The 14374-nt window shown below is 44.4% G+C and overlaps 1 protein-coding gene across 8 annotated transcripts in view; it reads right to left on the bottom strand.

Moving 5' to 3' along the window:
* The window catches only part of LOC113529000 (vascular cell adhesion protein 1-like), a 41141-nt gene extending 28726 nt beyond the window's left edge, over window positions 1–12415 (bottom strand). For 4 of the 8 annotated variants that reach the window (XM_053228289.1, XM_053228296.1, XM_053228295.1 and 1 more), the window contains exon 1: window positions 11931–12027. In XM_053228289.1, coding sequence (XP_053084264.1) covers window positions 11931–12012 — 82 coding nt within the window. In that variant the 5' untranslated portion in view covers window positions 12013–12027. Of the gene's footprint in view, window positions 1–14; window positions 1594–10879; window positions 10919–11930; window positions 12028–12243 lie in introns of those variants that run through there. The other 4 variants (XM_053228291.1, XM_053228292.1, XM_053228294.1 and 1 more) reach the window with 3 other exon arrangements.
* Window positions 12416–14374: the final 1959 nt, after the last annotated feature.

Genomic DNA, 14374 nt, shown 5'->3' with positions numbered 1-14374 from the left:
GCAGAGGTGTTTACCTGACCTCAGCAGTCTGAACACACCATTACTGGGATGAGAAGTGTCCTTGATCATTTTCTGGGCTTACAACCTGCCTGATGTCGGTGTCCTGCAGGAAGATAAGTAGTGTTCTAGTCATACGCTCTGCTGAAGGTACCACTCTCTCTGCAGGGTGTTGCTGTATTGGATAGAGCAGTCACTGTTCCAGGTAGTGATGTTACCTGTCAGGATGCTCTCCATACCACAGGTGGAGAATATTCTTTGAATGTGAGCAGAGACCTTAAACGTTCGGAGTTGTCTGAGGTGGTAAAGCTGTTGCCTTGTTTTCATAACTGTGTTGTGGAGGTGAAGTGATGAGGTAAGGTATTTAAAGTCACCCTTTCCACAGGAGTCCTGTAGATCTTGAGAGAAGAGCAGTTTCTTAACTGCTGTCTCTCTTAGCTGCTTCAGACATTCAGGGCAAAATTATTAGCCAGGCACCACTGAGCTAGATCCATCTCCAGACCTGTTCGCGATCAGACCAACCACCAGTGTGATCCAACAGGAGTACCAACACCATCATGTCCCACCAGCTGCACTCCACCTATTCCACCTAGACAACAGGTGGAGGGGAATCTGCTGTCCATCCTTGCAGAAAACAGAGTAGTGTCTGTTTCTGTATGAGGAGAGTCAGCCAAGTCCCAGCAAAACAGAGGATGTAACGGTATCTGTTGTCTTACTGGAGTTAAATCCTTGCCCTGATTTCATCCAGCTGGACGTTTGTAAGCAGGATACTGGGCAAAGTGTATGATTAGCCTTGCTTCTCAGCCTGAGTCATCTCCTCCTAGGTTTGTCTCCATTGTCTTGGTCTCAGTGTCTCAGAAGGTCCTCATTGATTATGTCGGATTGGTGTGTAAAACGCTGAAAAGTGATTAGTAAATTGGTTTCTGAGATCTAGACGTATTCTATGGCTGTGAGATGTGGTGCAAAAACTATCCACTCTCTGCGCTGCATGCCAATGTGATTGGTTCACCTGGTCACATTACTTCCTTTCTAGCCATTACAGTACAGCTCCCCATATGTGAACCCCAAGCCATCTCCACAGTCCCCAGGTGGCACCATCCCCAGCAAACCAAATGGTTCTTCAGGCCATCCATATGGGGCCCCAGCAGCAGCGAGCAACTCAACCGATGAGAACTCCAACCAGAAGTAGGGCATCAGGATGGGTCAGGCAGCGAGGAGGAGCAGAAGGGGTCAGGATCACTGGCATCTCAGGAGTAGCATGTGTAGCTCGACAGAGAGTGAGGGAGAGAGAGAGAGATGGCTCTATGCCTGTGAAACCCTCCAGACCAGAGAGAGATTGTTAGGTAAGCTTTTGTCCCTGAATGGTTAAGGACAATGTACTTTGCGTGCAGAGTGCAAGCAGGGACTCCGGTAAAACTAGCTATGACAGCATAACTAAAAGGGAGAGACAGAAGCTAACACAGACATAAGGGAGTCCTGGGACATAAAGCAGCAGCCACTCCACCGTCAACAAACTTGAGTGAATGCGTGAGAGTGGGGGAGCGACAGCATCCAAACATCCCAGTTCACCACAACACTCTATGCCTGTGATCCCTCCAGATCTGCTCCTGTAACTAAGAAAAAACTATTCACTAAAGGCTTGACTAAACAAATATGTTTTCAGCCGAGACTTAAACACTGAGACTGTGTCTGACCCCCGAACACTCAGTGGAAGGCTGTTCCATAACTGTGGGGCTTTGTAAGAGAAAGCTCTACCCCCAGCTGTAGCCCGCACTATTCAAGGTACCAACAAATAGCCTGCACCTTTTGATCTGAGTAGGCGTGGCGGATCATAAAAGGCCAAAAGTTCACTCAGGTACTGTGGCACGAGACCATTCAGTGCTTTATAGGTCAATAGTAGTATTTTATAATCAAAACGAAATTTGATTGGGAGCCAATGCAGTGTGGATAAGATAGGGGTGATGTGGTCATATCTTCTGATTCTAGTAAGAACTCTTGCTGCTTCATTCTGGACTAACTGGAGCTTGTTTATGCATCTACTGGAACATCCAGAGAGTAAGGCATTACAATAATCCAACCTAGAGGTAACAAAAGCATGAACTAATTTTTCTGCATCGTGTAGTGACAATATATTTCTTATAGCAATATTTCTGAGATGAAAGAAAGCGATCCTAGTTATATTATCTACATGAGCTTCAAAAGAAAGACTAGAGTCGATAATCACACCAAGGTCTTTTACTGCTGCACATGTGGACTTAGATCTGTGAACTGTATGGGGCTATTAGTGAACTGCAGAATTCAAACCCTGATGGACTGTTTATTGTTGCCAGAGATTTCAACCATGCAAATCTCAAGTCAGTGCTCCCTAAATTCCATCAGCATGTGGACTTTGCAACGAGAGGGAAGAACACGCTGGATCTTGTTTACACAAACATCCCCAGCGCGTATCGTGTGGAGCCCCGCCCCCAACTTGGCTACTCAGACCACATCTCTGTTATGCTAATGCCAGCATACAGACCGCTAGTCAGATGCTCCAAACCGGTTCTGAAGCAGGTGAAAACCTGGCCAGCAGGAGCCAACTCTGCTCTTCAGGACTGTTTTGAACACACTGACTGGCACATGTTCAGGGAAGTGGCAACTGATGCCGACTTCACCAACTTGGAGGAATATGCTACATCAGTGACTAGCTATATCAGCAAGTGCATTGATGACGTCACCGTCTCCAAGACCATCACCTCACGCTCCAACCAGAAGCTGTGGATGACTGCAGAGGTGCGCGCGCTACTGAGGACCCGAGACTCCGTCTTCAGAGCAGGCGACAAGGTGGCCCTAAAAACAGTGAGGGCCAAACTGTCCTGGGCCATCAGAGAGGCGAAGCGCGCACACGCCCAGAGAATCCACAACCACTTCAAGGCCAGCGGAGACACGCGGCGCATGTGGCAGGGCATCCAGGCCATCACCAACTACAGGACAACATCACCTGCCTACCCACCTACCCAGATGCGCTGAACGACTTCTACGCTCGGTTTGAGGCACAGAATGGCGTGACGGCGAGGAAGACCGCCCCTCCTCCCAATGACCAGGTGCTGCGTCTAACCACGGCTGATGTGAGGAAGACTCTATACAGAGTCAACCCACGGAAGGCTGCTGGACCAGACAACATTTCTGGCAGGGTGCTCAGAAGATGTGCAGCCCAGCTGGCAGATGTTTTCACTGACATCTTCAACACCTCCCTGTGCAGCACCGTTGTTCCGAAGTGCTTCAAGGCCACCACCATCGTCCCCGTGCCAAAGAAGTCTTCAGTGCCCTGCCTCAATGACTACCGTCCCATTGCACTAACACCCATCATCCTGAAGTACTTCGAGAGGCTCGTCATGAGGCACGTCAAGACCCTGCTGCCCCCCTCACTGGACCCCTTGCAATTCGCTTACCGCCCCAACCGCTCAACAGATGACGCCATCACCACCACCCTCCATCTGGCCATCACCCACCTGGACAATAAAGACACCTATTGTGTTCAGCATTCAACACAATCATTCCTCAGCACCTGATTGGAAAGCTGAACCTGCTGGGCCTGAACACCTCCCTCTGCAACTGGATCCTGAACACCTCCAACACCAACACCACACTGAGCACTGGGGCCCCACAGGGCTGTGTGCTCAGTCCATTGCTGTTCACTCTGCTGACTCACGACCGTGTAGCAATGCACAGCTCGAACCACATCATCAAGTTCGCCGATGACACGACTGTGGTGGGTCTCATCAGCAAGAATGACGAGTCAGTGTACAGAGAGGAGGTGCAGCGGCTAACGGACTGGTGCAGAGCCAACAACCTGTCTCTGAACGTGGACAAAACTAAAGAGATGGTTGTTGACTTCAGAAGATCACAGAGAGACCACTCTCCCCTCAACATCAACATCGTCAAGAGCACCAGGTTTCTTGGTGTTCACCTGGTGGAGAACCTCACCTGGTTGCTCAACACCAGTTCCATAATGAAGAAAGCCCAGCAGCGTCTCTACTTTCTACGAAGGCTGAGGATGGTGATGACCCCACACACCCCTCACACACATCCCTCTCACACACTCTTCACCCTCCTGCCATCTGGTAAACGGTACCGAAGCATTCGGGCCTCACGACCAGACTGTGCAATAGTTTCTTCCCCCATGCAATCAGACTCCTCAATACTCAGTAACTGGACTGAAGGAATACACACACACACACATACCAATATACACACAACTGAGCATCCTCCAACCTCTCTGCAATTTTTTTGCAAGTTTTTGCACATGTTTATGCTGCTACATTACTCATCATATTATACTGTTCATAGGCTGCTACTCTTATGTTTACACTATTTCAGCTACTTGTATTGTTCTCTTGTACTATTTGCACTATTGTCACTAGGTTCACTTTAAACAGAACTGTGTACTGGTCGGCGCTGCACTGGGACTCACTGTGCTCACTGTCTGTCCCAGTAGTCATTGTACTGTCTTGTACCGTTTTGTACTGTCTTGTGCTGTCTGTATGTGTTTGCACTTGTGCACTTTATTGTATAATTTCTGTAGTCCCTTGTAGTTCTGTGTTGTTCTGTGTTTCCTATGTAGCACCTTGGTCCTGGAGAAACATCGTTTCGTTTCACTATGTACTTGTATATGGCTGAAATGACAATAAACTCCACTTGACTTGACTTGATGAACCTGAAAGGCCATCCAGACTTATTATGTAATCAGAAAGCTTACTTTTAACTGCATGTGGTCCTAGTACAAGTACTTCTGTCTTGTCAGAATTAAGTAATTTTGCCCAGAGGTAGCATATATAAAGAAAAGAGCAGTGGGCCTAAAACAGAGCCTTGCGGGACACCAAACTTTACCTTAGTATGAGAAGAGAAGTCAACATTTATGTTTACAAACTGATAACAATCAGTCAAATAAGACCTGAGCCAGGAAAGGGCTATTCCCTAAATCCTGACTGATACATTTCATGAATGTTATTCCTATGTAAGTATGAGCATAGCTGCTGTGCTACAACCTTTTCTAGGACCTTGGAGATAAAGGGGAGGTTTGATATTGGTCTATAGTTAGACAGCTGACAGGGGTCAAGGTCAGGTTTTTTAATCAGGGGTTTGATAACTGCTAATTTAAAAGATTTAGGTACATAGCCAATGCTAATGGAAGAATTGATTATCTTTAAAAGAGGTTTGATTGTTGCAGGAATTATCTGTTTGAAGAAACAAGTAGGTAAAGGATCTAGTATACAGGTTGATGATTTTGATGATGAAATTAGTGAAATTAGTTCAGTCTCTTCAAGGGGAGTAAAACATTGTAATTATTGATCTGATATTATTGTATTATTATGTACAGGGTTAGTTATAAAACTGTCCGGTTTTAAATTAATAGTCTGAATTTTTTGCCTGATATTTTCAATTTTACCATTGAAAAAATTCATGAAGTCATCGCTGCTATATAATGATTGTGTGTGTTTTTCTTTTGTGGTCTTATTCCTAGTTAATTTTGCTACAGTATTAAATAAGAATCTAGGATTATTTCTGTTATCTTCAATTAGAGTGGAGAGATACACTGATCTAGCAGCACTAAGAGCTTTCTTATAGCTCAAAAGGCTCTCCTTCCATGCTATTTGAAATACTACTGATTTAGTTTGATGCAATTTATATTCTAGTTTTCGAGTGGTCTGTTTTAAAGTTCGTGTGTGATCGCTACACCAGGGTGCTAGCTTTTTCTCCCTAATTATTATTCTTTTAAGTGGAGCTACCTTATCTAGTGATTTGCAGAACGTTGATTCTAAGCATTCAGTTGCCAGGTTCTTTGGGATCAGACGGTAATCCAATCATGGTTGATAAATCTGGGAGATTACTGATAAAACTCTGTGTAGTTGTTGACGTGAAAGTACCTCCTTTGCCAGTTAGACGGGGCTGATGTATGTAACTGTACCCAGGAGGACTAGCTTCATTTAATGCTACAAACTCGTTTGGTTTAATCCATGTTTCTGTTAAACACAGTACATCAAACTCCTGATCAGTAATAGTTTCATTAACAATAAGCGCTTTAGACGTAAGAGATCTAATATTCAATAGTCCTAGCTTCAGACCAACGGTGCTGGCTATGCATTCGGTTTGATTTAATTTTATGGTAATTAGGTTACTAAAACAAACTGTCTGAGTATGTCTATAATTTTGTTTAGCTCGGGGAACAGACACAGTCTCAATACGGTGGAACCTGAGTGATGACTCAGTGCAGCTAGCAGACGGTCGGTTTAGCCTGCTTGTCTGCTCCCTGGCCTTGGCCCTGGATTGTCACCGATTAACTAGGCCTGTTCTGAGACTACGTGCTATGCTACAAGAAATGAGAGCAGCACCTTCCCGAGTGGGATGGACACCATCCCGCCCTAAAATGCCAGCCTTGCCCTCAAAGATAGTCTAATTATTTATAAAGCCCACATTGTTTTCGAACATTTGAACATTTGAACATCACTGTAATGCGGTGTTGTAAAGTCTGACAGCCATGGTAAGAATGACCTGCGGTAGTGCTCCTTCCTACACTGGGGGTGTAGCAGTCTGCTCCTGAAAGAGCTTCACAGGGTCTCCACAGTCCCATAAATGGGGTGAGTGGTGTTGTTCATAACAGATGTCAGCTTAGCTAACATCCTCCTCTCACCCACCACCTCCACAGAGTCCAGTGGGCAGCCCAGGACAGAGCTGGCTCTCCTAACCAGCTTGTTCAGTCTCTTCTTGTCCCGCTCTGCACTGCCTCCCACCCAGCAGACTACAGCATAGAGAATTGCGGAGGCCACCACAGTATCGTAAAATGTCCTTAATAATGTCCTGCACACTCAATGTCCAAGCCCTGGATGGTCACTGGTATGTGGTGCTGTGTTCTCCTTCTCCGGAAGTCAATCACCATCTCCTTCGTCTTACTGGTGTTCAAGTGCAAGTGGTTACACTCACACCAGTCAACAAAGTCCTTGATAACGCCCCTGTATTCTTGTTCATTCCCATCAGATACACATCCAACAATGGCTGTATCATCTGAGAACTTTTGGAGGTGGCAGGTGTTGGTGTTATAACTGAAGTCCAAGGTGTACAGTGTGAAAAGGAATGGGGAGAGCACCGTGTCCTGGGGAGCCCCGGTGTTGCAGACTACCACCTCAGACACACAGGCACGCAACCTTACATACTGTGGTCTGTTGGTGAGGAAGTCGATTGTCCATGCGGCCAGGTGATCATCCACCCCCGACCACTCCAGCTTCCCACGCAGCAGTGCCAGCTGTATTGTGTTAAAAGCACTGGAGAAGTCAAAGAATATGACTCTCACACTGCTCCCGGTGGTCTCCAGGTGAGTCACCGATGCCAGGCCGATATGCAAACTGCAGTGGGTCGAGCACTGTGCTCACTAAGGAACGGAGGTGACAGAGGATGATCCTCTCCATGGTCTTCATCAGGTGGGAGGTTAAGGCAACAGGTCTGAAGTGGTTCAGCTCCCTGGGGTATGCAGTCTTTGGTACTGGAACCACACAGGAAGTTTTCCACAGGATTGGGACCTTCTCAAGTCTGAGGCTCAGATTAAACATGTACCTGACCACCCCACATAGTTGGTCAGCACAGTCCCTGAGCAGTCTGGGGCTGATTCCATCCGGCCCTGCAACCTTCCTTGCCTTTATCTTCCTTAGTTCACACCTCACCTGATTCGTTGTTAAGGAGAAGGGGGTGAGGGAGGACTGAGATGAGTGAACGGGGGTGAAAGGTTGTGAAAGACTTGGGGGGGCAGTGAGGGGAAGTGTAGTGAGGTGTAAGTGAAGTGGAGGTGAAGACAATCCAGGGAGGGGGGTGGTTGCTGGTCTTGAGTAGGATGGAGAGAGAGAATACTTGGTGGGAGAGGAAGTATGAACAGAGTCAAATCTGTTAAAAAAAAAACAGATTCAACTCATTTGCCCAGTGCTGATCACCGTTTACTGATCCCCTCCCGCCACACTGACCATGCCCTGAGATGTTTTTCAGTCCTTCAGTCAGACATTGTTTGGCATTAACTGCTCCTCCAGTTTCCTCCTGTAGCTGTCCTTGCACCGTCTCATCTTGTATTTGAGTTCCTTCTGAACTCTCTTAAGCGCCTCTTTATCCCCTGAAGTAAAAAGCCCTTTTCTTCTCGTTTAGCAGGTCTTTGAGCTCAGGGGTCACCCAGGGTGTTATTGGAGAAACACCGCACCCTCCTTGATGGTGCAGTATTCTCCACACAGAAATTTATATAATCTGTAATGCAGTGGGTGAGACCATCAATGTCCTCACCATGAGAGCTGCAGAGTGTCTCATAGTCTGTAGTATTGAAACAGTCTCTCAGTCTCTCACTGGCCTCCTCAGACCAGATCTTCACAGACTTTTTCTGTGGTGGTTCTCTCTTCACCCTAGGTGTGTATTCAGGAAGCAGACGGACGAGGTTGTGATCCGAATGGCCCAGTGGGGCTGGGGGAAGGAGCTGTATGTGCCCTTTACATTTGCATACAGCAGGTCTAGTGTTTTACTGTCTCTGGTGTGGCATTGAACATATTGTGTGAATGTGGGAAGAGTGGAAGATAGACAGGCATGGCTGAAGTCACCAGAGAGAAGGAGAGACTGCGGGTGCCGGGTCACTGTGTAATAGCTCGCATGCAGCTGTGGCATCGGCTGAAGGAGGTACGTACACATTTATTGCGATGATGTGTGAAAACTCCCTCGGAAGGTAATATGGCCAAATGCTAACAGCGAGTAACTCAATGTCCTTGGTGCAGCGTTGTTAACACTGATGTGTGCTGGGTTGCACAACTTCTCATTTAAAAACACCGCCAGGCCCCCTCCTTTCTTCTTACCGCTCTCCGCAACTTTCCTGTCCGCCCATACAATTTTAAAACCATCCAGAGTTACCAGTGAGTCCGATATGAGATCATTCAGACCCATGTCTCAGTAAAAAACATAAGGCTGCACACCCGGTATTCTCTCTGCAGCCGGGCTAGTGCCGTTAGCTCATCCATCTTATTGGAGAGGGAGCGGACGTTTCCCATGATAATAGATGGTAAACATGGTTTATACCTCCATTTCCTCTCCTTGCGTCTCAGTCTAGCGTGACTTAGAGCTAACAGCTGATCCCGGGTGTAAACGATGGAGCCGTGACTGAAGGGGTCTCCCAAGGCAATTCCAAATAGTCCAAAAAAGAGTACAAGGCATACTGCAAAAGTAGCCAGCTTGGACCCCTAAGTTGTTGTAACAATAGTCCAATAGGCGAGTGTAGTGAAGAACCCAAGTGCAGCATTTATTTAACAAAGTGAAATCCAAAATACAAATACAGACTTGACTTGACCTGAACAGACTTGATTTGGCACGAACAAACTAGACTCGAACAGACAGCAGGTTACAACACGAATACATGACAAGAGACAATGGCTACATGAGGGCTATATATACCAAACAATCAAGGTCACATGACACAACCAATCAGAACCTGACACAAAGACAAGGGTAGCACATGACAAGATCACAGGAGGGGCAAGGAACACATGGGAAATGGAGTCCAGAACGCAATGGCAAGAGTCTGGGGTGGAGTTCTAGTGGAGTTCATGGGCACTACAGCTGGCGATCGTAACAGTTGTGTAGTTGCATAGGGGTTTGATAAAGTGCATAAAGATACAAAAAACACGCCAAGAAACATTATAAGAAACCCAAAAAAGCAGATAGGAAAGCAGAGCTGCTATACATACATACATGCATATTACATATATATATATATATATATATATATATATATATATATATATATATATATATATATATATATATATATATATATATATATGCATTTATATCCTTGGGGGCCAAGGATTAAATTCTTTTTGAGGCCAAGCTAGTTTCATTCATGCCTTGGGCCAGTGATTACACTGTTTTCCAAAAGAAGGAATTAACTCTTGTCATACTTTGTGTAAACAAAAACGAAAGACAGCATGGACTTTTTTTTTTTCTCAAAACCAAGACCATATGTAGCGAGGCTAATGCCCAAGACTGAGACAAGTCCAAGTCTATACAGAAAACATCTCATGACCGGACTCCAGTCCTACACAGAATTTTTTAATGCTAAAAATGTTTAAACCTCAACAAAGTATTTGGCAATGTTTTAGAATTAACATGATACTTCGATAAGAGAAGGCTGATAATAAAAATTTTATTTGAGCATAATTTGTCAATAGTGTAAATTCTAAAGAGAACATATTACATTTTTTTATTTAACATTAAGAAGTCCAAAAATATGTATGTACACTCCCAAAACAAATGATAGATAACAAAAAAACGAGGGTAAAATGTTGACGTTTTTAATGAACTGGAAGCATTTATGCAGGATGATCAGAGCTGCCTCCTGCTGCATGTTATTTGTTGTTTTCCAGGCCATCTTCATATTTATTTCTTCCAGTAGAATACACCAACTGGTTTAGGTATAAGCTTTCTTTAAATGATAAACAATACTTTGATTAGTGGTCTTTTTGCCTAACAATGGGTAATCCCTACTAATGAAAAAGCTCATCTGGAATAATGCAGTTCAGCAGTGCTCTAACAGTCTAATAGTGTTCTAGCACCAAGAAAGTCTAAACAGGTTAAAAATAACAAATAAAAGACCATTATTATTTAAAAATATCATCATCAACCCACCTGACAATGTATAGAGATATGTGTCTGAATGTTATACCTTTGGTTATTCCAAATGTCAGTACTACAAAGACCTTCTTTAAATAGTAATACACTTCTTGTAAATAAATAAACAAACACACCCACACACGTTTCTGCTCACCGTATGTATATTTATATTTGTGTACGTATATTTTCTATAGTCCCACACACACACGTTTCTGCTCACCTGCGTATGTATATTTTCCATACAGTCACACACACACACACACACACACACGTTTCTGCTCACCTGTGTATGTATATTTTCCATACAGTCACACACGCACACACGTTTCTGCTCACCTGCGTATGTATATTTTCCATACAGTCACACACACACACACACACACACGTTTCTGCTCACCTGTGTATGTATATTTTCCATACAGTCACACACACACACACGTTTCTGCTCACCTGCGTATGTATATTTTCCATACAGTCACACACACACACACACACACACACGCACGTTTCTGCTCACCTGTGTATGTATATTTTCCAGTCACACACACACACACACACACACACGTTTCTGCTCACCTGTGTATGTATATTTTCCAGTCACACACACACACACACACACACATTTCTGCTCACCTGTGTATGTATATTTTCCAGTCACACACACACACACACACACACACGTTTCTGCTCACCTGTGTATGTATATTTTCCATACAGTCACACACACACACACACACGTTTCTGCTCACCTGCGTATGTATATTTTCCATACAGTCTCACACACACACACACGTTTCTGCTCACCTGCGTATGTATATTTTCCATACAGTCAGACACACACACACACACACACACACACACACACACACACGTTTCTGCTCACCTGCGTATGTATATTTTCCATACAGTCAGACACACACACACACACACACACACGTTTCTGCTCACCTGCGTATGTATATTTTCCATACAGTCAGACACACACACACACACACACACGTTTCTGCTCACCTGCGTATGTATATTTTCCATACAGTCAGACACACACACACACACACACACACACACACACGTTTCTGCTCACCTGCGTATGTATATTTTCCATACAGTCACACACACACACACACACACACACACGTTTCTGCTCACCTGCGTATGTATATTTTCCATACAGTCACACACACACACACACACACACACACGTTTCTGCTCACCTGCGTATGTATATTTTCCATACAGTCAGACACACACACACACACGTTTCTGCTCACCTGCGTATGTATATTTTCCATACAGTCCCACACACACACACACACACACGTTTCTGCTCACCTGCGTATGTGTATTTTCCATACAGTCACACACACACACACACACACGTTTCTGCTCACCTGCGTATGTATATTTTCCATACAGTCCCACACACACACACACACACACACACGTTTCTGCTCACCTGCGTATGTATATTTTCCATACAGTCAGACACACACACACACACGTTTCTGCTCACCTGCGTATGTGTATTTTCCATACAGTCACACACACACACACACACACACACACACACACGTTTCTGCTCACCTGCGTATGTATATTTTCCATACAGTCCCACACACAGTACGGTGAGTAACGAAGAGAAAACACACACGGCCATCTCAAAGCACGAGGAAAATCTCCAGAGTGTGAACTGACCAAGTAAAGTGAAAGTTACAGTAACTTCTAAAAGACCACACCTAACTGACCCTCCCTATACACACACACACACACACACACACACACACACACACACACACACACATACACACACACACACACACCATTATTTTACTTAAGGTAAAAAATAGGGCTATACTGCTACATCTGCATGCAACACTATCTCCTAATCCCTAATCTCTAACCTTAACTTCAGCCATATAGAAATATTTTGTCATTTTTTAAACCTAAAACCCTAAAAAAGTCACTATGAGGTTAAAACCATGTAGTTATTGTGGTATAATAGAAAAAGAGAAGTAAGAAGCAGGGTGGAAATTACATAACTATATATAGTTTCGTTAGAGTACTTGGTTCACTGGAACAGTGCTTTTTTATTTTTATCACTGTAAGAGATTAAAAAAAAATTATTTAACCCCTGAAGACTGTAAGCCATTTTAAATAGTTCAGTTTCATGAGCCAGTCAAAGTAAAGCCTGGTGAAAGTCAACACTTCAGCCTCGAACTGTTTAGCAGCAGTGTCTGAGACAGTGGAGCATCCCTGACCCGATTTCTCTTCACTTCTAAATGCCTTAATATTAACCTGACACTTTATAATCGGAGGTTTGTGACTGAGCTTAAGCTCGGGAGAGTGGTGTAGTGGACATTACATTTACATTTACATTTATGGCATTTGGCAGATGCTCTTATCCAGAGAGACTTACAATAGTGCTTTGAAGTCTATCAAAAATACATTCTGATATTGGCTCGCTAGGTCACAAACTAGGAATACCATCAGTCCAAAACTCCGCTGGGGAGGAAATAGACAAGCGCTCAGACAATGCTTCTTTTGTTTGTTTTTTTTTTTTTTGGTTTTGTAAGTGCTAAGTTAAGTACTTTAGGAAGCAGTAAGTATTTAGACATCGTTTGAAGACTGCCAGTGACTCAGCTGTTCGGACATCTAGGGGAAGTTCATTCCACCACCTTGGCGCCAGAACAGAGAAGAGCCTCGATGCAGGTCTTCCTTGTACCCTGAGAGATGGTGGGACCAGTCGAGCAGTGCTAGAGGATCAGAGAGAGCGTGGTGCCATGCGAGGTGTGATAAGTGCTTTAAGATAAGTGGGTGCTGGTCCGTTTTTGGTTTTGTAGGCAAACATCAATGTTTTAAATCTGATGCAGCAGCTACAGGAAGCCAGTGGAGGGAACATCGAGTAGACATCGCAATGCTGTTCCTGCATTGTTTCATAATTGGGAGGGTGTGGTACATCCTGCACCAGAGTTTTAACCAAGTTGCTGGTAATGGCAGCGTCAGGCTCTGGGGCTCTGGCCATCTCATGCAGCTGTTGGCTTTTAATCAGGCCACTTCTGCCTTGTGCTGATCCAGTGTGTTCCTCAAAGCAGTCAGGAGGAGACAGAGATTAATTCAATTCAATTTTATTTGTATAGCAATTTTAACAATGGACATTGTCACAAAGATTAAGGTTGATGGGAGAGGCCACACCTTAATGCTGCAGCTTTAGGTTGGAAGCGTGTTCTCCAGTAAGAGAGATGTGAGTTCTGCTGCAGTAGTGCGCTATAATCCCTAGTTCTATCTTCCTTTATACGAGGTGATAAAGAACATTTTCAGATTAGCTGTGTGAATTGTAGACATGTAAAATAGTCAAAGGAATTAGTGCAGTACTTTTTTATTCTCCCAGAGTAGTTTTCTTTATCTTACACACACACACGCCTCTATTCTGAAAGGATTTCCTGTTATTTTCCAGTAGCAGGGTCACCAGCAATGAAAGTTCATCAGATATGAGAAAATTTTGCTGACACTCTTTTGTTCTGTGTATAAGGAAATGAGCTGTTTATCATCTGTGGCTGAGACAGATTTCACTGTGAGGCTGTGTGTGAGGCTGTGTGTGTGTGTGTGTGTGTGTGTCCCCTAGGATGACCGCCTCACAATTGGTGTTTTGCTCAGTGGAAAAAATGGTTCCTGATTCTCAGGAAGAATATCAGCATTCCTCTCCACCCCAGAAGAC

This window comes from Pangasianodon hypophthalmus, chromosome 23 (assembly GCF_027358585.1).
Source record: "Pangasianodon hypophthalmus isolate fPanHyp1 chromosome 23, fPanHyp1.pri, whole genome shotgun sequence".
Classification (NCBI taxonomy): domain Eukaryota; kingdom Metazoa; phylum Chordata; class Actinopteri; order Siluriformes; family Pangasiidae; genus Pangasianodon; species Pangasianodon hypophthalmus.
The sequence above is the reverse complement of the archived record's forward strand: the minus strand, read 5'-3'. Positions and strand labels throughout refer to the sequence as shown.